At 40.7% G+C, this 26416-nt stretch overlaps 1 protein-coding gene across 3 annotated transcripts in view; it reads right to left on the reverse strand.

Moving 5' to 3' along the window:
* Positions 1 to 25728, reverse strand: part of negr1 (neuronal growth regulator 1) — a 329263-nt gene extending 303535 nt beyond the window's left edge. For all 3 annotated transcript variants that reach the window (XM_062997981.1, XM_062997982.1, XM_062997983.1), the window contains exon 1: positions 25340 to 25728. In XM_062997981.1, the coding sequence (XP_062854051.1) occupies positions 25340 to 25509 (170 nt within the window). In that variant the 5' untranslated portion in view covers positions 25510 to 25728. The remainder of the gene's footprint in view (positions 1 to 25339) is intronic.
* Between the last annotated feature and the right edge of the window lie 688 nt (positions 25729 to 26416).

Here is a 26416-nt window from a genome sequence, read left to right on the forward strand (position 1 = left end):
GCATAAAATTGATACCATATGTTAATGTACCTGGTTTTGGGATGTTGTTCAAAAAGCTCATATTCAGATGTTCACTTACTTTTGTGCATATAGTGCATGTAAGTAAATAGTTCACATTTCTTATATATACAGTAAACATCAATCTTCACTGTTGTTGTTGTTTCTAGATTTGTTCCACCTTTATCTCCCAATTTAGTTATTTCCAATTCCTGATTGTGAATCCACTGGCACTTGCACAAGCCTGATCTTATCACGGAGAGCCTGATCACCGCACACCACTTCTTACCACCTGCCAGTGTTGGGTTCCACGCTAACATCCATGTGACCGCCCAGAGTCCCAGAGATCACATATCACAGTGGGAAGTGACCCTGATCTACTTTTCCTCCCTCAAACAATTAGCCAATTGTGTTTATATGAACGCCCGGCCAGGTCGGTGGCTCTTCTGGGTTACAAACTCGCGAGTGTGGCTATTGCAATCGTGTTTGTCATGGTCAACTACACATTCTAAATGTAACTAATAATCTGTTGATGTATGGAATTTTCAAAATTGTTATAAGTTTTTATTACGCTAAAGAACTAACAGGACAACAGTGGTAGCCTAGTGGGTAGAGCTTTGGGCTATCAGTCTAAAGATTGAGAGCTCGAACCCCTGCTCTGCCATGCTGCCACTGTTGGATCCTTAAGCAAGGCCCTTAATTCTCTCTGCTCCAGGGGCGTCGTACAATGGCTGACAAACAAGCTGGGAAATGCAAAGAAAGAATTTCATTGTACTGTACATGTGTATACGTATATATCACAAATAAAGGCATTCTTCTCTATTTTATAACAGATATAAGTCATTGATGACAATGTTTGTAATAATTCACATATTATAGTCATGAATAATGCCCAGATCATTGATCATTCATCCAAAATACTAAATACGAAGCAAGGAGTTTAAGCTGTCTTCCCAAAAATCTGTCCTTACTCATATTCACACCACCGTTAGATCACTCACCTATGACCATAATCAGCAAAAAAGGGTATCAAGAACAAAATGATGTGCCATTTGAAACACAGCCTCTCTACACTAATGCTCAATGCTTAAATCAACACACACACAAACACACACACACACACACACACACAATCCCCATGTTAAACAAAGAATATACACTGATCAGCCATAACATTAAGTTCACCTCCTTGTTTCTAAACTTACTGTCCATTTTATCAGCTCCACTTACCATATAGAAGCACTTTGTAGTTCTACAATTACTGACTGTAGTCCATCTGTTTCTCTACATATTTTTTTAGCCTGCTTTCATTCTATTTTTCAATGGTCAGGACCCTCACAGGACCACTACAGAGCAGGTATTATTTGGGTGGTGGATCATTCTCAGCACTGCAGTGACACTGACATGGTGGTGATGTGTTAGTGTGTGTTGTGCTGGTATGAGTGGATCAGACACATCAGCAGTGATGGAGTTTTTAAACACCTCGCTGTCACTGCTGGACTGAGAATAGTCCACCAACCAAAAACATCCAGCCAACAGCGCCCTGTGACAACTGATGAAGGTCTAGAAGATGACCAACTCAAAGTGCCGCAATAGATGAGCGATCGTCTCTGACTTTACATCTACGAGGTGGACCAGCTAGGTAGGAGTGTCTAATAGAGTGGACAGTGAGTGGACACGATATTTAAAAACTCCAGCAGTGCTGCTGTACTGATCCACTCATACCAGCACAACACACACTAACACACCACCACCATGTCAGTGTCACTGCAGTGCTGAGAATGATCCACCACCCAAATAATACCTGCTCTGTGGTGGTCCTGTGGTGGTTCTGACCATTGAAGAACAGGGTGAAAGCAGGTTAAACAAGTATGTAGAGAAACAAATGGACTACAGTCAGTAATTGTAGAACTACAAAGTGCTTCTATATGGTAAGTGGAGCTGATAAAATGGACAGTGAATGTAGAAACAAGGAGGTGGTTTTAATGTTATGGCTGATCATATTAAAATATAGTTCTGATGTCACAGTGTCATTTTGGTTTCACTGAAAATGAATATATGGATACAGTTTAGTAATTAAAAGAGTAATTAAAGGAAATTATGTCAAAATGACATAATACTTTGAACTGTCCTGTATAAAAGCTACTAGCAGTTATTGTAAGACGTAAACGTGGATTTAAAGACCAGCAGATAAAAAGAATTTCCTTCATCAACAACCCCAGTGTCCTAAAATTATCTATGATCCTGGTACGTGACCACTTTCTTTTTTATCATAAGCCCCTCAAGAGTAAAATTGAAGTCCATGCTGAAGGTTAATCATATGAAATGAAACTCCTGAAGATTATGGTTATGGCCTCTAGTATAAGGATGCAATAAGAATAGAATAGAATGACTGAAATAGAGTGATACAACTGTGAGCTGTTCTCAAGTGGATGAAGTTTAGGAAATCTTAGAAGTTCAAGGATATACTACTGCACACGTCTGCTGTCTCTAAAGAGGGGATGAGCATTATAGGGAGAGTTTTGTTTAATCATTTACAAGAAGATTTAATGCCTCAAACCAAACAGCTGGTCATTAATTTAAAAAATCATTAGTTTTCTTATTTATTTATAGCATTTTTCGTCATATCCTGTCACCTGATCGCTTTCACTTCCTCTATTGCTGCTCACCTCCACTCCTGACAGAGGAGAGCCGTGAATAACACACGTCCCCTCTGACACTTGTGCTATAGCCAACTGCTTCTTTTCACCTGGGCGGCACAGTGACTCTGTAGAGCTGTCGCCTCACAGCGAGAAGGTCCCCGTGCCTGTGTGGGTTTCCTCCGAAACTTCTCGTTTCCTCCCACAGTTCAAAAACATGTAAGTGAGGTGAATTTGAGATACAAAATTGCCTTTGACTCACTGGAACTGATTAATCTTGTGAAGCCTGTAACTACCTGTCCTGTCATGAGAAAATACAAGTACAAAACATGATGTTAAAATCCTAATAAACATTAAATATTATATATATACACATTTATATACACTGATCGGCCATAACATTAAAACCACCTCCTTGTTTCTACATTCACTGTCCATTTTATCAGCTCCAGTTACCATAAAGAAACACTTTGTAGTTCTACAATTACTGACTGTAGTCCATCTGTTTCTCTGCATGCTTTGTTAGCCCCCTTTCATTCTGTTCTTCAATGGTCAGGACCCCCACAGGACCACCACAGAGCAGGTATTATTTAGGTGGTGGATCATTCTCAGCACTGCAGTGACACTGACATGGTGGTGGTGTGTTAGTGTGTGTTGTGCTGGAATGAGTGGATCAGACACAGCAGCACTGCTGGAGTTTTTAAATACCGTGTCCACTCACTGTCCACTCTATTAGACACTCCTACCTAGTTGGTCCACCTTGTAAAGACGATCGCTCATCTATTGCTGCTGTTTGAGTTGGTCATCTTCTAGACCTTCATCAGTGGTCACAGGACGCTTCCCATGGGGCGCTGTTCGCTGGATATTTTTGGCTGGTGGACTATTCTCAGTCCAAAAGTGACAGTGAGGTGTTTAAAAACTCCAGCAGCATTGCTGTGTCTTATCCACTCATACCAGCAGAACACACACTAACACACCACCACCATGTCAGTGTCACCGCAATGCTCTGAATGATCCACGACCCAAATAATACCTGCTCTGTAGTGGTCCTGTGAAAGTTCTGTCCATTAAAGAACAGGGTGAAAGGGGGCTAACAAAGCATGCAGAGAAACAGATGGACTACAGTTAGTAATTGTAGAACTACAAAGTGCTCCTATATGGTAAGTGGAGCTGATAAAATGGAAAGTGAGTGTAGAAACAAGGAGGTGGTTTTAATGTTATGTATATTACAATATGAATAATATAAAGGTAATCTTCTTCCAACATCAGTAGAGTAACAAAGTAACTTTGGCTAAAACAAATCTTAGACTCGTTGAAAAAGTCCTTGTGGTATCTAATGCTGCACATCCATTATTAGTGCAAGCATACACATTATCATTCATTATTCATTTAATGTGCTTGAATAGACTCGACGTGGCCTGCTGTTCCTGTCACTAAACAGTAGAACAAAGATGAGCACTACATTATGTGGGACCATTTCTACACCATACAGGCTTTAACTGTTGTTTGCAGCATAAATCTGCATATTAATACCCTGAGGTTCTAGTGTAGAAAGAGATTCTCACTTAACGACAAATCATTAGGATCATGGGTGCTGCTGAAAGCACCATTGTTTAAGTGTTTAAAACGCTATTCTGATGAGCATTTTGCAACAGTGCATATAGAGTCAACTTTTATGTTTTTTATTTTATTATTATAAATAATAATAATGTTCAGTGAACACATTATTTAGTTATATTTTTACATCTAGATAATATTACGCATAAAGGCCCAAGAGCCAAAAAATACAGTTTTTTTTCTCTGTATTTCTGAAGTACCGACAATAAATGTAATAATTTAATATACAATACAAACACTAAAAGTTGCTATGATATTGATAATATTCAATAATGTTCACTCTATATATTACAGTTATGTTGTGAGAAATCCAAAAATACAGGGCGAGTCAAAATTATGTTAACACTTTATTCACAAAACATACTCCAACCAGCCATAACATTAAAACCACCTCCTTGTTTCTACACTCACTCTCCATTTTATCAGCTCCACTTACCATATAGAAGCACTTTGTAGTTCTACAATTACTGACTGTATTCCATATAGCCCCCTTTCATGCTGTTCTTTAATAGGTATTATTTAGGTGGTGGATCTTTCTCAGCACTGCAGTGACACTGACATGGTGGTGGTGTGTTAGTGTGTGTTGTGCTGGTATGAGTGGATCAGACACAGCAGTGCTGCTAGAGTTTTTAAACACCTCACTGTCACTGCTGGACTGAGAATAGTTCACCAACCAAAAACATCCAGTCAACAGCACCCTGTGGGCAGCGTCCTGTGACAACTGATGAAGGTCTAGAAGATGACCGACTCAAACAGCAGCAATAGATGAGCGATCGTCTCTGACTTTACATCTACAAGGTGGACCAACTAGGTAGTTGTGTGTCTAATAGAGTGGACAGTGAATGGACACGGTGTTTAAAAACTCCAGCAGCGCTGCTGTCTGATCCATTCATACCAGCACAACACACACTAACACACCACCACCATGTCAGTGTCACTGCAGTGCTGAGAATGATCCACCACCTAAATAATACCTGCTCTGTGGTTGTCCTGTGGGGGTCCTGACCATTAAATACATACTTCTTATGTGTATTTGTGTGTATTTATGTGTATTTGACAAACATTTCATGAGCAAATAGATCAATTAGTTAACATAATTTTGACTCACCCAGTATGTGCAAACCAAATCAACTTACTGGATATCATACAATTCCAAAACCTTGGACATCAGTATGGAGTTGTCCTCCTCTTTCTCCCCTCCACACTGCAGTTTTAACAGCCGTCACACTTCAGTGAAGGTTTCCAAATGATTATATAAGCCACAATTTGTGCCCATTGAATCAAAACAGCATTGGTGAGCTCAGGCACTGATGTTGGCTCGCAGTCAACGTTTCTCCCGAAGGTGTTCAGTGAGGTTAAGGTCAAGGCTCTGAGAGGGCTAGTGTAGTTCCTCCATGCCAAACTCTTCAAACCATTTTGGACCTCGCTTTGTGAACAGGAGCAGTCATGCTAGAACAAGAAAGGTTTTTTTCCCAAACTGCTGCTACAAAGTTCAGAGCACATAACAGATTTTATTGATTTTGTACACCTGTAAGCACTATTTATGGATAATCAATAATTAGGAGGAGTGTTCACACACTTATGGCCTTATAGTGTAGATAGGCAAGACCCACTGGCTTCGCCTCAGTTGTCGCCCACTATCGCTCTGTGGGACATCGTTTAGGAAACTCTGCATTACACAAAACACATGTAATGTAATTACTGTAATGCAGTAATTACTGTTTATTTGAAGACTTATTGTGGGAATAAAACCACATCTGGTGGTTGGATTAGTAGCAGATCAGCGGTTAAGGTAGTGATCAGAAGGTCAGTTGTTCAAGTCCATCACCACCAGGCTGTTCCTCAATTGCTATTGCTTGATTTTTTTTTGGTCACACTTTTTACGACCAAGTAGTGGGGTGCAATGGGGGGGGGGGTGCAAATACAAGAAAAATCTAGTTCAATTCAAACTTGAATTCAAGTCAAGCCATATTCAAGTTTACTTCCTACAGATCCCTACATGGGATCACCTTACATGTAGCGTTCAACAAAGTCTTATGAAAACCATTACTGTGAGCAGATTAATCCTATTTATTTTAAAACAGAATGAGCATGCTATAATTTTATTAACTAAGACTAACTAAGATTTAGCAAATTATGCACTTATTTATATTATTGCTAGTAGGGCTGGCATGATACCACTTTTTTATGTCCGATACAGATACTGATACTGCAAATTGAATATCTGCTGATACCGATACCAATCCTATACCATCATTTCTCCTCTCAAACAACTAAGCAGTAATAATACACGTCTCAATGCACCATGGTTAAACTAGCTATCTAAATAACAATGCTCAGACTGTGAAACAAATATTCTAAAGGAATAAATACAGAACCTACAACATCACACTTATACAAAACTGCTGTTTTTATTTTCACTTTTACACACAGAACATTTAGCAGCATTTTTAGTTTCACTTACGTTCGAGCTGTTATTTAAAAGACACATCTCGCTTTACGATTTGTCATCCAAAGTGTCTACAATTGGAAGATGTGGCGATGGACCAATTAAACGCTCTGTCACATTTTTAGATAATAAACCCTGCTGTATTTTGAAGAGGACTTCAAACACTCATAACACTAATGGATTAATCAGCGAGGATGTGAGAGATCTCCAAGCCAGGACAAGAAGGTTTTCTTTATCTCAGGTGAGCGATTTATCATTTATAAAGTGATTTTTATTGTGTTTAAACAGTGCTTTAGATGTGGCAGTAGTAGATGATTTTTATTGTGTTTAAACAGTGTTTTAGATGTGGCAGTAGTAAATGATTTTTATTGTGTTTAAACAGTGTTTTAGATGTGGCAGTAGAAGATGATTTTTTAAAACGCTAAAAAATTGAAGTAGATCAGTGTGTTTTCATTTCTGAATGGCTGTTGCAGATGAGTTGTAGATCAGTGGCACATGTTAATGATGTCATCAAGATGCACCTTGTTACGGCAGTTGCAGAGTGAGCTGGAAATAAACGGCGCTCTGTTGGAACGGATCTTTGTGTGTTATTTGCTTTACACACAAACAATGGCCTTATTTACATTAAGTGTTATTTACATTAAGCAACAACTATCGGATCGGTGCCAGCCCTAATTGCTAGCCTATAGAGTGCGCAGTGGAGTTGTAACGGTGTCATAAAAATCTTAAGCACTTAAAATCGTGTCACTGGCTAAACAGGTGAAGAACCTCTGCAGTAGGGAATTGTGTTCAATTAATGGTATAAAATCAACAAAACTTTTGCATAATAATGTATAAAGCATTTAAAACAGAAGAAGTAGGGCACGGCTAAACCTCCTCTCTTTTCCACAAATTAGGTGATATTTTCTCATTATTAGGCAAGACTAGAGAATATGAATAGAGAAAGCTGATGATTCACTGGCCCGAACAAGAACTGACAATATCACTTTAACGCATGAACGCTTTCTTATTGCAAGCTGTTATTATGCCCACTTCCCCAAACCCACTGTGGCATAATGATCATCATTTTGGTTGAGAAAACCTACAAACAAGCTCCTTCTACAACCATCAGTCAATTTTAATGTCAAAATGATTTTCTTTTGTGAGGCGTATTCCTTTTGTGCCTTCTAATTCCATCAAGATAAAAGAACTGTGTTCTAGATATGATCTCTTACATCGAAACAACAACATATTTAGTGATTTATTAATCATTTTTAATGATTTTGCTTTCTGAGCTATTGAGAATGGGTTAAAATGGGTAAACATGTTACTACAATATCCTTTGTAAGAGAACTGGAGCAGCAACTGGGATCATAAAGTTTATGGGTGCTTTAATTTGCTAAAATGACAAACTGTCAGTCACTCCAGCTGTAAAATTGATGACCGAGGCTGTATATAGCCAGATGTTCCTGACCATTTGTCATGCGACTTCTTTCAGCCTTTGTTTTGAATGATGACTTTGTACAAAAGGTCGTGATGGTGACAAGATGATAGTGACCCTCTGATGGACCTACTGACAAACGAATGACTTTCTGCACAGTTATAGATGGTACATTCAAGATACGACACTGAAGAATTTTGTGCTAAATGGGTGTATTGTTCAAAATATATGAATCACAACCTCACAACAGCTCATCCAACAGGTTACAAGCAGCAAGTCAAGAACGTCATAGACAAGATAACTTCTGAATAAAGGGTCAGCAAAGACTAACATGATCAGAGACTCCTTACGTCTATGTCCATTATGAAAATGCAACAATTATTACAGTGCTTACTTAGTACAGTCTGATGACCAATATCTATATAAAATAGATATGTAACGATACACTCTACCCACGATGCGATGCGACTCACGATACTGGGTTCATGATACGATTTTGTCCCGATTTTTTAAACAAAATGAAATTAAAGACAAATTATGACAAAGTTTCCTTTTATTATTTCTGTAAAAAATAAAATAAATCTATAATCTTTTATTTATCTAAATAATGAGTGCCCTTTTATTTCTGAGGTAGGTACAAACTATGCAAAACAATGCTGCATAATTCCCTTTTTGTGTAAAAAAAAAACTGAAATGAAATTTTAAAACAAATCCCACATTAAATAAATAAATGAATAATATAAATAAAGAAAGTATCCTCACATGAATAAATTTGGCTGGAAAATTTCGAACCTGTAGTGACGTCAACCAGGCGAGGTGAATCGCGCCAGTGCCCTCTGCTGTTTAAAGTGAATATCGATTCATTATACATGTAAATCGATTTGAATCGTTAAACATGTGAATCGATTTAAAACTGATACTACTACCCAACGTTCAGACCATTAGCAATGCAACACGACCAAGCATCCGACTGCCATTCATTTTTTTAGGTAGAGCTGACGATTTCTGGCAAAAGGAGGCAGAGAAAACGTTAGTTATATGAAGTGGGCGGAGTCTGGGACACAAAAAAAGTGAAGCAAAGTTTAACTTAATTCAAATGATTGACAACAAAATGTACTAATAGGAATTGACTATTGAGCCATGCATTATCTCAGCTACTGTGAAACACTGAGCTCCGTACTTTACCGCTGCACCACGTGAGCGGCTACATTTTGTATTTTTTAATATTTAACCTTTTTCAAAGCTTCTACATTTTTTAAAAACATTCTTTTGCAATATTTCACAGATTTTTCCAAATGTCTGTCTTTTCCATTTGGGTTTTTTCATGTGCACATTCAACATTCAAACAAAAAAACCAATGGAATTTAGCATAATGGTAATGTTGAGCCTACACGAGATTATACAAGCGCTTTGGCTTGTCAAAAAAGCTTTTAAAATATTCCACTTAGTGATGAAAGAGAAGGTGTGGTATGCAGAGAGCAAAGCCACTGTGCACTCACATTTCTAAGAAACATTGAAGTAGGGTGTGTGAGATAGAGGCCAAAGGGCATCAGACCCTCAGAGAGCGTCCTGACATTAAATGGAAAATTGGGACAGTCGTGACTGGCCTATTGACAGCGTGTAACACACCCACACTTTCTTATTTCCAAGCCCTCGTTTCTGACTAGATATGAAGTGCATTCATGTTTCAAATATCGGATGTTTAAAATGTCACATTGGCATACATGTGAATATATTATGTACAGTGCCTACAGAAAATTATCATATAGAAATCCTTGTCTTGTGTCGCTTTTTTACTATAAAACTGTATTTACACATTATAACCATTATCATCAAAGTGCAATTACACATTTAAAAATCTTTTAAATATTATATTATATTATAATTTAATAAGTACATTTTCTCATTTGGATAAGTAACCATTTAGTTACCATATGTTGTACATTTGATAATCTTAATAAAGCTGTTTTCTGAGAATCCCACTCTAGTAGTGCATAATAGATCCACGATGCTTGGACAGGAACTTTTACAAGAGCTCCATGATAAAGTCGTGGAAACGCAAGTTAAGTGAAGGATATAAAAAACGTTCATTGGCTTTAACTATACATCTTAACACTGTTTAGAGCATTATCAAGAAGTTGAGAGTGTATGGCACCCACAACACCTGGCCAAGATCCAGCCGTCCCTCCAGACTGAATGACCCAGTCAGGAAGGTACCAATCACTCGATACACTCTACCCATACAATGCAATTCACGATACTGGGTTCATGATATGATTTTTTCCCGATTTTTTAAACAAAATGAAATTGAAGACAAATTATGACAAAGTTTCGTTTTATTATTTCTCTTTAAAAAATAAAATAAAATCCTGCATTTGTGCTTATCTTTTATTTATCTAAATAATGAATGCCCTGTTATTTTTGAGGTAGGTACAAACTATGCGAAACAATGCTGCACATTTCCCTTTTTGTGTAAAAAAAAACTGAAATGAAATTTTAAAACAAATCCCACAATAAATAAATAAATGAATAATACAAATAAAGAAAATATCCTCACATAAATACATTTGGCTGGAAAATTCTGAACCTGGCAACCCTGTAGTGACGTCAACCAGGCGAGGTGAATAGCGCCAGTGCCCTCTGCTGTTTAAAGTGAATATCGATTCATTATACATGTAAACCGATTTGAATCGTTACTCATCTGAATCGATTTTTAACTGTCTTGTTGTGCATCGTTACATCACTACTCTGAAGTGCTAAGATTTGCATGGCTAAGATTGGTCCATCTGTGCACATGATTACAATCTCACAGGCTTAACACAAAGTGTGTCAGGATGGTAAAAAAGTAGCCACTACTTGTCCTGTACAGTTCACACTACTCAACTGGATCCTGTCCTGTTGAAAGAGTTGAAAGTGTTTAATCCCATGTGACAAAGGGTTTTATAGTCACATGAGACCAAGATTTAACTTTGTGGACTGAAATCCAAACGTTATGTTTGGAGAAAACCATTCACAGCACACAACCAAAAATACACCACACCTACTGTAAAGCATGATGTTATATTATGGTATTATAATGTTAAATGTACGTCTCTCTTTAGCAGGAACTGTTCAACTGGTCATGACTGAAGGGAAACTGACACACCACCACCATGTCATTGTCACTGCAGTGCTGAGAATGATCCACCACCTAAATAATACCTACTCTGTGGTGGTCCTGTGGGGGTCCTGACCATTGACGAACAGGGTGAAAGCAGGCTAAAAAAAAGTATGTAGAGAAACAGATGGACTACAGTCAGTATTTGTAGAACTACAAAGTGCTTAAATATGGTAAGTGGAGCTGATAAAATGTACAGTGAGTGTAGAAACAAGGAGGTGGTTTTAATGTTATGGCTGATCAGTGTATAATATGTATTATAATATATTATAATACACAGTCTGGATGGACCCATGGTGAAACTTTGATATGTAGCTCAGCTCTTCAAAGCAGAATGAGTGATGCAGCTGTGGTTGCTTTCACTAATTAAGCAAATAAAATTCAAGCCCGAGGTGATGAGAATGCCGGTCAGGTCTGCTGGGCGCTCTCATTATGGTCAGCACGACAGCAGGAGGATACCTCTGTGACCATGAAAGACAAAAGATATTCGGTGGGCTCAGCACTGGGACTCAGTTCGCCCTTTTGTCAAAAATAATGATGCTTCAGGTGGTGATGGAGCGTATCTCTTAAGAGCTAAACACTATCAGCAAAAACAAACCCTTGAAACTTTAACTACAGCAGACTGGCACTGAGCCAGAGCAGTAAAGAAAAAAAGCTAATATGGACGTGCACGCATAATGACAATAGCTTAGTGCTTTATACAGATGTTTTACACATACAGCCACATGTTAAAGCAACATGATACAATTTGGTTATTAGAATTCTGTTTTGGCACAGTAGGACGGCACAGTAGGTTGTACAGTACTGGTTTTGGACGCATCCCTAAGGCAATGCCTAGTTGTTATGGGAACTAGAAAAGCTACTATGTGGTTGTAAAACCTTTTGCTACACTCCAGACAGTGCTAGCTCAGACAGAGGTTATGGTTCTATACTACTGATTAAAAGATTGTAAGTTCAAACCCCAGGACTTGCTCCGAGACACAGTTGAGCCCTTGAGCAAGGCCCTTAACCCTCAACTGCTCAGCAATATTTTTTGGATCAAAGTCTATCTCGGTGTGCAAGTTGCTTGGAGAGTAAGCATCAGCCACAAAAAAAAGAGAATTTATTGCTGGCTAAACTGAACATGGCAGACTGTTCACACTGTTTACCTCAGTATTGTGAAGATTTGGCAGAGGTGCAGTATTAGCTAAACACATCTAATGGAATAATTTGGCTTTTTAAAACTAATCTCCATCTAATATACCGGTATTATACAGTATAAGCAATCAACATCAACAAGAACTGACACATTTTACAGTAATATAACGTACACGGACCTGGCATAACATTATGACCACTGAGAGGTGAAGTGAATAACACTGATTATCTCTTCATCACAGCACCTGTTAGTGGGTCGGATATATTAGAAGCAGGACAAATTGACCAGCATAAGGATTTGAGTGAGTTTGACTAAGGCCAATTTGTGATGGCTAGACGACTGAGTCAGAGCATCTCCAAAACTGCAGCTCTTGTGGGGTGTTCCCGGTCTGCAGTGGTCAGAATCTATCAAAAGTGGTCCAAGGAAGGAACAGTGGTAAACTGGCGACAGGGTCATGGGCGGCCAAGGCTCATTGATGCTTGTAGGGAGCGAAGGCTGGTCCGCGTGGTCCGATCCAACAGACGAGCTACTGTAGCTCAAACTGCTGAAGAAGTTAATGCTGGTTCTGATAGAAAGGTGTCAGAATACACAGTGCATCATGGTTGCGAGGCTGTTTTGGCAGCAAAAGCGGGACCAGCACAATATTAGGAAGGTGGTCACAAGGTTATGCCTGACCGGTGTAAGTCTATGGTAGTGACTCAATTCTGAGGGGTGAAAATTTCCACTGCCGTAGATGAAGGCTGTTCTCCACCCCAAGGGCTTTAGGGTAAAGAAGTCCATATTCCAATGGTTTTATTTAGTGATGATAGAGCAATTGTATAACTGACACTGTTATCTTTTGGGTACAAACAGCTCTATACTAACAAGCAAACTAGTTTTCCAAGTTTACCAAATTCACACATATTTGTACATACACCGATCAGGCATAACATTTAAACCACCTCGTTGTTTCTACACTCACTGTACATTTTATCAGCTCCACTTACCATATAGAAGCACTTTGAACTTCTAAAATTACTGCCTGTAGTCCATCTATTTATCTACATAATTTTTTTTAGCCTGCTTTCACCCTGTTCATCAATGGTCAGGACCTCCACAGGACCACCACAAAGTAGATATTATTTGGGTGGTGGATCATTCTCAGCACTGCAGTGACACTGACATGGTGGTGGTGTGTTAGTGTGTGTTGTGCTGGTATGAATGAATCAGACACAGCAGCGCTGCTGAAGTTTTTAAATACCATGTCCACTCACTGTCCACTCTATTAGACACTCCTACCTAGTTGGTCCACCTTGTAGATGTAAAGTCAGAGACGATCGCTCATCTATTGCTGCTGTTTGAGTTGGTCATCTTCTAGACCTTCATCAATGGTCACAGGACGCTGCCCACAAGACACTGTTGGCTGGATATTTTTGGTTGGTGGACTATTCTCAGTCCAGCAGTGACAGTGAGGTGTTTAAAAACTCCATCAGCATTACTGTGTCTTATTCACTCATACCAGCACAACACACACTAACACATGATCCACCACCCAAATAATACCTGCTTTGTAGTTGGGGTCCTGACCATTGAAGAACAGCATGAAAGGGGGCTAACAAAGCATGCAGTGAAACAGATGGACTACAGTCAGTAATTGTAGAACTACAAAGTGCTTCTATATGGTAAGTGGAGCTGATAAAAATGGACAGTGAGTGTAGAAACAATGAGGTGGTTTTAATGTTATGGCTGACTGGTGTATGTGCATCCAGTGTGAGAAGTCTCAGCTCTGCTTTCAATTTAAATATTAACTGTTAGCTGTTGAAAATGAATTAAAATGACATTTTTTAATCAACACTGTTAATCAAACAATTATTTTTAGTCAGTTAATTGTTAACCACGAATTAAGTCATGCTATGCTAAAGAAATTGTAAACATTATTAAATCTGTATTATAATTTGTCTTTCTCATGGTAAGGTGCCTTGCTGAGGTGTGAAGTCTAGCACGCATCACACAAGCAGAGAACTATGCTGCCTGAGGTTTCATTTCTTGTCAGAGTTTTCCATGACAGGAAGGTCTAAGAGGTGTCAGACTAAACCTACCACCTATATTGGGCAACAGCAATATAGAACGATGTCAGAGGCGGATGATTGCAAAAACGGCAACAGCAATGACATCAACTCAACTGTGCCAAAACAGGCAACTGTGAACCACTTCTGTATTCTTCCAAGAAAACCAAATGAAAAGGAAGAACAGAAACAACTTCAGGTCCGAAGGACTCAACTTGGTACTGAGAAACAGCTCAGAAGCACAGAGGACCTCGAAAAACAAGATATCAGCTGTCAGGACACTATTGGTGATCTCAGCTGCATAAAAAAAAACTTCAGCAATTGAAGAAGAACTGAGACAGGCCCTGAGATCAGTACCAAAGATAAAGCCGCAGGATTAAATAACATCGCAATGGAAATATTTAAATTTTTAATGCATTTTACCCCCTATTTCACTCAATTTAGTGTAGCCAATCTGCTGCTGAGGACCCAGACAGTGTCCAAGAAGGGTGAATATTCGCCTGACACACACTCCCTCTGACGTGTGTGCAGTCCACCAATCCCTTCTTATTCATCTATACTACGGTGGATTTGTGTCAGGTATGGAGAGCCACGCCCCGATCTCTGCGCCAGAGATGGGGACGAGTCAATTCGTCTTGGAAATGACATATACAAGTCCTGCACAGTGGTCAGAGGGATTTTAAGCCATTATTCTTGCAGGATAGTGGCCAGGTCACTACGTGATGCTGGTGGAGGAAAACGTTTCCTGACTCGCTTCTCCAAAACACCTTAAAGTGGCTCAATAACATTTAGATCTGGTGACTGTGCAGGCCATGGGAGATGTTCAACTTCACTTTCATGTTCATCAAACCAATCTTTCACCAGTCTTGCTGTGTGTATTGGTGCATTGTCATCCTGATACACGGCACCGCCATTGGATGCACATGGTCCTCCAGAATGGTTCGGTAGTCCTTGGCAGTCACACACCCATCTAGCACAAGTATTGGGCCAAGGAAATGCCATGATATGGCAGCCCAAACCATCACTGATCCACCCCCATGCTTCACTCTGGGCATGCAACAGTCTGGGTGGTACGCTTCTTTGGGGCTTCTCCACACCGTAACTCTCCCGGATGTGGGGAAAACAGTAAAGGTGGACTCATCAGAGAACAATACATGTTTCACATTGTCCACAGCCCAAGATTTGCGCTCCTTGCACCATCGAAACCGACGTTTGGCATTGGCACGAGTGACCAAAGGTTTGGCTATAGCAGCCCGGCCGTGTATATCGACCCTGTGGAGCTCCCGACGGACAGTTCTGGTGGAAACAGGAGAGTCGAGGTGCACATTTAATTCTGCCGTGATTTGGGCAGCCGTGGTTTGATGTTTTTTGGATACAATCCGGGTTAGCACCCGAACATCCCTTTCAGACAGCTTCCTCTTGCGTCCACAGTTAATCCTGTTGGATGTGGTTTGTCCTTCTTGGTGGTATGCTGACATTACCCTGGATACCGTGGCTCTTGATACATCACAAAGACTTGCTGTCTTGGTCACAGATGCGCCAGCAAGACGTGCACCAACAATTTGTCCTCTTTTGAACTCTGGTATGTCACCCATAATGTTGTGTGCATTGCAATATTTTGAGCAAAACTGTGCTCTTACCCTGCTAATTGAACCTTCACACTCTGCTCTTACTGGTGCAATGTGCAATTAATGAAGATTGGCCACCAGACTGGTCCAATTTAGCCATGAAACCTCCCACACTAAAATGACAGGTGTTTCAGTTATTTTGTCCAACCCCTGTATATATATATGATCTGACAATTCTGATCGTGTCGTATCTGCTCTCTAATAACGCTACGGATTTCCAATCAAAATCTGCAAGCTGTAATCAGCTGAAATTTATTTGGGACAATATTTGCAGGGACAAATTAGTATATACAGGGCTCTTGAGTGCGACCAATTTGGTCGCACATGCGACCTAATTTCTCAATGGTGCGACTAAAAAAAATCTCAGGTCGCACCGGTGCGACCAGGCATCCGAGGGAAAAAAAAAACAACAGACACACATTAGGCCAATATCATGGTCTAAACCAATCAGAGATAGTGAAGGGCGGGACAATATTGTAGTGGTGATATGTGAGCGACATTCAGCTCAGCCAATCAGAATGCAGCACCAGGTTTATACACGTGCGTTCGGACGTTCTGCTGTAAGTTTAGTTTTGTATATGAGACTCGCCGGATGTTCCAGAATGAAAGTTCGGGTTCTGGAGCTCGGCGGTGTAAAGTGTCGTAACGCTCACTTAAGTCCTGACTAAACAGTTAAAGTGACTCGACCCTGTCGTGTGCCTTTATTCCCACACCTCCACCACCGCACAGCAAAAGACCCGAAGCATCCCCACCGGACAGCGGCTAGGTGAGCCGACCCTCTACAGTAGCAAGGGGCTAATGCTAGCGGTAAAGTGCCGCGATAGTGAAAGTAAAAACACGACAATATTTTCGTTAAGTAAAATATAAAAATAACTAAAAGACCAAAATATATTAGAATACATGTAGTCAAAATACGCAGTGAGTGCACCGCAAGCGATTTTGGGAATCTGTGTAAAAGATTCAGTAAAGCCGATAATATAATGCACTGCATTTAAGATTACACTCTAACACACACACAAACATATACATATCATTTTAAATATACACACACATATAAATAGATATACACACATACATACACATTTACTCTATTATTTTTATAATTTTTATAAGTGTGCTATAATTAGTCTGTAATACTATAATTAACTGTAAAGAAGACAGTGGCCGGCAATAGTATATTTGTGACTGGTTCTAATACATTTCGAATTGAAAGGCTGAAAAAGCCCAATGCATCTATAAAACACATTACATGCCGCGATAAATGCACTGCCCAAGTGTCCCCTCTCCCCACTGCCCTTCATTGTCAGGCAGCAGAAAACAGATCATCAGACGAGGCCATGTTGACCAGATTGTTAGTTATTTCCAAGTCAATATTGCCTGTATGGACAGTGATTTAAAAAAAAACAAAACAGTGAACCTGTAAAACTGCGGTGTTAAATGCGATGAGGTCGAAAATTTGGGTGCACCTAACTTTTGTGCTGGTGCACCTAAGAAAAAAAGTTAGGTGCACCAGTGCAACCAGTGCAAAACGTTAGTCTAGAGCCCTGATATACAGTTATTTCAGAGAGTATTTGGACTTCTTGACTTTTTACATACACCGATCAGCCATAACATTAAAACCACCTCCTTGTTTCTACACTCACTGTCCATTTTATCAGCTCCACTTACCATATAGGAGCACTTTGTAATTCTACAATTACTGACTGTAGTCCATCTGTTTCTCTGCATGCTTTGTTAGCCCCCTTTCATGCTGTTCTTTAATGATTAGGTCCCCCACAGGACCACTACAGAGCAGGTATTATTTAGGTGGTGGATCATTCTCAGCACTGCTGTGACACTGGCATGGTGGTGGTGGTGTGTTAGTGTGTGTTGTGCTGGTATGAGTGGATCAGACACAGCAGCGCTTATGGAGTTTTTCAACACCTCACTGTCACTGCTGGACTGAGAATAGTCCACCAACCAAAAACCTTCAGCCAACTGCACCCCATCGGCAGCATCCTGTGACCACTGATGAAGGTCTAGAAGATGACCAACTCAAACAGCAGCAATAGATGAGCGATTGTCTCTGACTTTACATCTACAAGGTGGACCAGCTAGGTAGGAGTGTCTAATAAATTGGACAGTGAGTGGACACAGTGTTAAAAAAAATCCAGCAGCGGGGATGCTACGGGTCTTTTGCTGCGTGCGGTGCTGGAGGTGTGGGAATAAAGGCACACGACAAGGTAGAGTTCACTTTAACTGTTTAGACTTTAATGAGCGTTACAACACTTTAGACTGCCCAGCTCCAGCACCCAAACTACCTATTGGGTTCAATGCTGGGGCCATACGGTGAGTCTCATATATAAACTAACTAACTGCAGGACGTTTGAACGCACATGTATAAACCGGGTGCTGCATGCTGCATTCTGATTGGCTGAGCTGAATGTCACTCGCATATCGCCGCTACAATATTGTAGTATGATAATAACGACCTGGCGAGTGCAGCCATTGGGGGGGCAGTGCGGTGGGGGGTTGAGTTCATGTCGTGGAGCCCCCCCTCCCTCGTCATGGGCCCCAGTGCACCTACGCCCCTGATCAAACCTAACCACTCACTCAAAAACCTAACTGAGGTTCTCTTATTTGGACACATTATGAGAGAAACCGATTCACTGGAATATAATTATGCTTGGAAGAGTAAAAAATTAGAGGAAAAGAGGAAAAGGATGGCCAATCACGAGATAGGTAGATACAATTAAAGTAACAACTAATGAGCCACTAAGGCACCTGATGACCCAAACAAAAGACAAAATGTTCTAAAGAAATACAATCCATATTATAAGCAAACATCATAATCACCTTAATAGCTCTTAAAAATTGAACTTTATTCATTTCATTTTCATGTTTTACTACTGCTTTGTTCTAAACAGGGTCGTGATGAGTCTGCTTTCTACAGAATCACTGGGTGCAATATAGTGACCCACCCCAGACAGAATGCCGATCCATTGCAGGGCCTCAGCCCTATCCCTCAGACATAGCCAATCACACCTGTATGTAGATGCCCAGCCAGCTCATAGCACCTTTGGGGATTCAAACCCTGGATCAGGTCAAAGCAAGATCTGAAAGATCTGAAAGAGAGTGCTAAAATAGAACTGATAGGATGCTTGTCAAGAAATAAACCAAAACTTCAATATAACAGCATGAAGATTTAGCTAACATGAGTGGTGGTGCACAAGTCCACTGTGCTTATTCTCTGCTGGGCCCACTGGACCCACCACGTCCCTAACCAGAATTATTTATCATTTATTCATTTTCCTTAATGATCTTAGTCATGATCACTCATACTTAGCCTTGCATTACACACTCACCCACTCCCTCTGAAGTATACCTAGGAGAAACTTAGATAAGCCAGTTTACCTGGAGGTTCTGGAAGGTGGGAGGACAGCGGTCTCCATAATTATTGTGCTGTGCAGAACCCAAACTATCAGCTGCACCACTGCCACCAGGATTTTAAACTGGGACTCTAGCTTAATATTTTCCCAGAGTATCAAAAGCTATTATAGTTTTACTGAGACTCAAACAACAGTCTGTTTAAGTGCTTGTCCTTGTTATTGAATGAATGAAACAAGAAAAAGATGTAAGGTAACCCAAAACCTGATATTATTTATTAGGATTTTAACGTCGTGTTTTACACTGTGGTTACATTCATGACAGGACAGGTAGTTACTGGTTACAAAAGATTCATCAGTTCAGGTCTTCGATGTCAAACAGTCATGGACAACTTAGTATCTCCTCAATTTAGTAATTCACCTAACCTGGTGTCTTTGGACTGTGGGAGGAAACTGGAGCTCCCAGTTTACCCTCTGCATGGTTTTGGAAGGTGGCAGGAAACCGGTCTCCAGGATTATCGTGATGTGCAGAAACCAAACTATCAGATGCACCACTGCCACCAGGATTGTAGACTGGGACTAGTGCTGGACAATAATTCGATATCCATATCGCGATAGAAAATGTTTCAATAACGGTGATATGATTTTTAAACAAATTCGATCGATATGCATACGTCAGTGTGCTTTGCCCGTGTTACTTTTTTGCTGAAGCATTTTTGCTCGCAGGTGTTCCCACAGGGACGCAATTCAACAGCGCACCTCAAGCGAGTAGTTCTCCATCAAAACAGTGCAGTTACACACTCAACATAAATGTCAACCACCAACACAATTACAGAAAAAGTACTAGTACTGAGTACTAATACCAGTTATTAATATTACTTCTTAGTAGTTGAGGCGCGCTACGAATAAAGGCACCAACGGGATATTTGCGTTCCACTGTTGCCAGATTGAGCTGTTGTCCTCCTAATTGGGTGGTTTTTTTTTTTCAAAAACAATTTAATAGAATTTAAATAACACTTCTATTGAAAAGAGAATATTCAGTTTTAAGAAGCCCCAGCATTGTAGAAGGCTATTAAAAGTAAAGTCAATTTTCAATGCTGATTTGGCTTAATAGTGTTGGTCAGAATGTATCATATTCTTGAAAGAAAATTTAAATTTGTTTTCCATGCATTCACACTGGCATGTTCTGGGGTTCAGATGAGTGTCATCAGTACACACAAGTTTGCAATCAAATGATCAAGTATTGCAAAGGAATATATTTGAAATTCTGTTAAGGTTATAGGCTATATTTTAGTTTTTCACAGGGAAAATGAGAAAAAATAAAAAGCTTATTATGCTAGGCTTGATGTAATTCTACAGTACATGGTACTCACTGCCTGTATAGGTAAACGAGTGAGTGACCAAAACACTACTAGATCAACAGCTACTAGCCACATACAAAAATAAGGTATCAGACAGTTTCTGTGCCACCCCTGTGTGAGCAATGGTCTCAGTCTGGCCTGAAACCAGAAAAGAGGTTTGCAGGTACAGCCATCCAATTTTGGTGTTTTTGGCAGTTTTTCTGACATTTGTATTATTCATATCAATATCGGAATTATATCGTATATCGTGATATAAATTTTAGCCATATCGTCCAGCCCTAACTGGGACTCTAGCTTAATATCTTCCCAAAATATCAAAAGCTATTATAGTTCAGTGTGACTCAAACAACAGTCTGTTTAAGTGCTTGTCCTTGTTATTGAATGAATGAAACAAGGTAACCCAAAACCTGATATTATTTATTAGGATTTTAACGTCGTGTTTTACACCTGGGTTACATTCATGACAGGACAGGTAGTTACAATGTCAAACACAATCATGGACAATTTAGTATCTCCTCAATTTAGTAATTCACCTCACTTGGTGTCTTTGGACTGTGGGAGGAAACCGGAGCTCCCAGTTTACCCCTGCATGATTTTGGAAGGTGGCAAGAAACCGGTCTCCAGGATTACTGTGCTGTGCAGAACCCAAACTATCAGCTGCACCACTGCCACCACGATTCTATGTAAGAACTGGGGATGTTTCTTATTTTTACAAAATGTGATTCTTCACTACCAGCACAGTAGCATAAAATTTCACCTAATTTCTGCCCTGAAGGAAATTCAGTATTACATTTTAGCAGACTGGTCTGAAATAAATAAGAGCCTGGTAATTAGCCCTGTGGTATTTTCATTTCCACAGCAGATCAGCTTTTAAGCATTAATATAAGCAGTTAAAATATGTACTTAGCAATATGAGAGAAAATAGAATCAGGAAAGTACCCAGGAGGAAAACAGGAAGCCTGTTCAACATTTTGCACATTCAGTGTCACCAATATTGCAATTTTTGCAATTGTTTGCACTTATTTTTGCATACAACTCATGTCTTATGCATTGGGGTCAAGTCTTATGCAACACCTTTCAGGTCAGTGCATTTAATGACAGCTTTGCTTTGCACTTTGGGCTTTGGCACCTGGTCAGCAAAATGTTCAGCCACTACAGGTTATTAAATCCAAGTTATGTGGGAATTTCTGACAGAGATGAAGGTACCAGGATCAGAAATTACATGTATATTAGAGCCAATTTTAAATGGCTGGTAAATCACCAGTAGATTTCTATGTATAAACGCATAATATAAGTAAAAAGAATAAAACAAAAAGAATGGCATTATTACATAGTACTGGGCGGCACAGTGGCTCAGTGGGTAGCACTGTCACCTCACAGCAAGAAGGTCCTGGGTTCGATTCCCAGGCAGGCGGTCCGGGTCCTTTCTGTGCAGAGTTTGCATGTTCCCTCCATGTCTGCGTGGGTTTCCCCCGGGTGCTCCGGTTTCCTCCCACAGTCCAAAAACATACATTCAGGTTCATTGGAGACACTGCATTGCCCTATAGGTGAATGGGTGCGTGTGTCTGCCCTGCGATGGACTGGTGCCCCATCCAAGGTGTTACTGTTTGCCTTGCACCCATTGAAAAGCTGGGATAGGCTCCAGCACCCCTCCCCGCCCCTGTGACCCTAATTGGATAAGCAGTTAAGAAAGTGAGTGAGTGAGTAAATGCAGTTCTTAAATTTACATTCCTACTGAAACACTCACCAGCTGATCAGTCTTGGAGCGCTTGTCAAGCTCTTGCAATTAAAATGCATTTGAATAGTTTCATCCTGCCATCATGATAACAGGATATTAAACACAACGTGTATCAAGCAGTAATCCTGTCTAAAGACATCTGACTCTTTTATGTTTCCTCCCTAATTTATACAAGTATTTGCTTTTTCATGTAGAATTAATTAAAACTGTGTTAAGATGAAATGTAAAATGCTGCAAGGGTGTTAACCTGTAACCAAAACGTTACATGAATGATGAGGGAAATCACAGGAGTCTGTGGGGAACTGATCAGTCTCAGCACAAATCTGAAATCTCTTTGAATAATGAGGTTTTTAGATCAGAATTGAGTCCACATCTCATTAAAAGTATTGAAGTTTGAGTGTAATGGCAGAATGAACAGTTACTGTATGTAAGCAGCAGCTAATGGCAGCAGAATTACAAATGCCTCCTCTGTTTAAGAAACACACCCAGGATCTAAAGACAAATCTTAACATCTTAACAGTTCTAAGCTCCAACCCTAATTCACTTAGGGATAAGGTTGGTCCAGTACCTGTAGTCTGTTTATGTTCCAAATGATCAAATTAGAAGATGTGGCTATTGTATTTCAGCTATACAGACACAAACACAACTTAATGTGGCTTAGGCAAGTGTTGGGTCACCATGAGTATGACAGATTCTCGTCGTAGCATAGTCTCTCATAAACGTATCAAAGATTTGCTGGTGATGGTGGTGGTGCTGCTGGTGAAAAGAACCGTTATGCCCATTAGCAGCAACAAAGCTTTGCATATCATTTGAATTATTTTATATTCATTAAAACCATCAAGCTATGTAAATTAGGGCACTGTCGTGCTGGGAAAAGGCCATCCCTAATCAGGATATGAACGTTTCATCACGCTGATCAGGTGACCCGTTCTGAGTACCTTTGTATTGCATTACACACATATTACACACATGCATAAGCATCACCATTCACATTCTACATAATCACATGTGTGCAGGACATCAAACAATAGCAGCAAGACTTTAAAGTACCTCTGTGGTTTAATAAAACATTAAGATCAGAATGTAGTCATCATCTGATGAACATTACACAAGGTTATTCTAATTGCAGTTGCAGACGTACTATGAAGCAGCACTTGACAGAGCAGAGTAACAAACGCTTCTGATTACGGAACACACCCAGGATTTGTGCTGAGCCCAACCTTAACAGTAACGAGCTTGCCTTCTGTTACAGTACAACACATGACAGCTCTGTGCTCAAGCCATGATTTATGTTTTCTTTTTCTTTACTGTTGAATGAGTGAATTGATCCTGAACTGCAATGGGGGTGAGGATAGGGTCAGTCACGGTTCTGAAGCCCATTCAAGCCTCGGGTCATTACAGTGGCAGATAGTGGCAGCTCTCTATGGGCAGTGAAATTACTAATTTTCTGATGCCTGCGGCAGTTTCATACAGCCTAGTGCTATAATGTGAAGTCTGAAAGGACACTACGCATTTATAGAGCCCAATCTAGATTGCCTTTGGTCTAGCTTACTATCTTCCCGGAAAATCAAAAGCTATTACAGCTTCAAGCTGGGACTCAAACAACAGTCCGTTTAAGTGCTTATCCTTGATATTGAATGAATGAAACTGCAAAAAGATGTAAGAACCCAAAACCTGATATTTGTTTATTTATTAGGATTTTAACGTCATGTTTTACACACTTTGGTAACACACATGACAGGACAGGTAGATACTGGTTACACTAGATTCACAGTCATGGACAATTTGCATGTTTTTGGACTGTGGGAGGAAACCAGAGCTCCCGGAGGAAACCTACACAGACAAGGGAGGGGGGACATGCAAACTCCACACAGAAAGGAGCCGGACCACCGGATGACCCCACCTGGACATCGAACCCAGGACCTTTTTGCTGTGAGGCGGCAATGCTACCCACTGAGCCAGTGTGCCGCCCCACAGTCCGTTTAAGTGCTTATCCTTGTTATTGAATGAATACAACTGCAAAAAGATGTAAGAACCCAAAACCTGATATTTGTTTATTTATTAGGATTTTCACATCATGTTTTACACACTTTGGTTACACTCATGACAGGACAGGTAGTTACTGGTTACACTGGATTCATCGATTTACAAGTGTAATGGGAAACACAGTCATGGACAATTTGGACTGTGGGAGAAAACCCACACAGACAAGGGAGGGGGGATCATGCAAACTCCACACATAAAGGAGCCGGACCACCGGATCACCGGATCACCCCACCTGGAAATCGAACCCAGGACCTTTTTGCTGTGAGGCGGCAGAGCTACCCACTGAGCCAGTGTGCCGCCCCACAGTCCGTTTAAGTGCTTATCCTTGATATTGAATGAATGAACCCGCAAAAAAAAGATGTAAGAACCCAAAACCTGATATTTAATTAGAAATAAAATGCCCACAAACTTGTTATAAAACACTACATAGAAGTGTTGCAGGTAAGAAGGTAAGAAGAACCGCTACGGATTGTTTGCTTTTTAAACGTGCGGGGATTTGTTCCAAATCGCTCCTTACTACCTATACATGTGCACTACGAAATACTGGCCTCTAGAGCTAATATAGTGCACTATGCGCTCCCCGGGGAGTCAATTGGAACTGAACCAGGTTGGAAGCACTAACGTGGTTCTAATGCATTGTTTACAGCCGTTAAACGCGAGATGCGTCGGTGCAGAAGCTGCTCACCTTTCTACTGTTCTAATGCTGCTAGTTTCTACAAGTTTAAGGTGTTTGTCCTACCTCAGCAGAGCCGGGTCCCCTTGCCTGCTGACCACACTTTCACTCGAAGCGTACTCCACAGTTTGTTCAGCGGGCAAGCACGAAGGCAGAAAGCAGCAAAGGCTGAGGATGATAGCGGTGAGCCACTGACCGGAGACACACGCATCCTGCATTGCGATCATGATGTCCATCACCGCCGGGCACACTGCTTATCCACTGCGCTACCAAAAAAAAAAAAACAATACAAAAAAAACAAGAGACTCGACCCGAAGAAATTAATCCCGCTCTATCCTGGTTAAAAAGCCCGAGAAATGGCGCTCGGTGCGGCGTCGCGTTCCAGCTTTGTTTCGGATGGAGTGTGACGGGCAGGCGGGCGGACTGAGAGCGAGTGAGCGCGGGGGAAGTGAACGGACTCTATACCGGCTCTCACACCATCTAGCGAGGAAACCGAGAATGAGAGCAGCAGCCTGAGAGCCGCACAAGCCCCTCCAGCTAACAGCCGGTTGCCAGGCGCCCGTTTCCCTAGCAACCAGTTTCCCTTTAGCTCGTGACAGGACCGTTAACCGTTTGTGGACCATAAACGAGCTAAACCGTGAATCACATTTAGATGAAAAATTGGTCCATTTATGCCTGAACAACTTCCCATATAGAAGCACTTTGTAGTTCTACAATTACTGACTGTAGTCCATCTGTTTCTCTGCATACTTTTTAGCCTGATTTCACCCTGTTCTTCAATGGTCAGGAGACCCCACGTGACCACCAAAGAGCAGGTATTATTTGGGTGGTGGATCATTCTCAGCACTGCAGTGACACTGACATGGTGGTGGTGTGTTAGTGTGTGTTGTGCTGGTATGAGTGGATCAGACACAGCAGCGCTGCTGTAGTTTTTAAACACCTCACTGTCACTGCTGGACTGAGAATCGTCCACCAACCAAAAACATCCAGCCAACAGCGCCCCGTGGGCAGCGTCCTGTGACCACTGATGGAGGTCTAGAGAGTCGTCATCTTCTAGACCTTCATCAGTGGTCACAGGACCACCACCACCATGTGAGTGTCACTGCAGTGCTGAGAATGATCCACCACCTAAATAATACCTGC

This window comes from Trichomycterus rosablanca, chromosome 6, assembly GCF_030014385.1.
Source record: "Trichomycterus rosablanca isolate fTriRos1 chromosome 6, fTriRos1.hap1, whole genome shotgun sequence".
Classification (NCBI taxonomy): domain Eukaryota; kingdom Metazoa; phylum Chordata; class Actinopteri; order Siluriformes; family Trichomycteridae; genus Trichomycterus; species Trichomycterus rosablanca.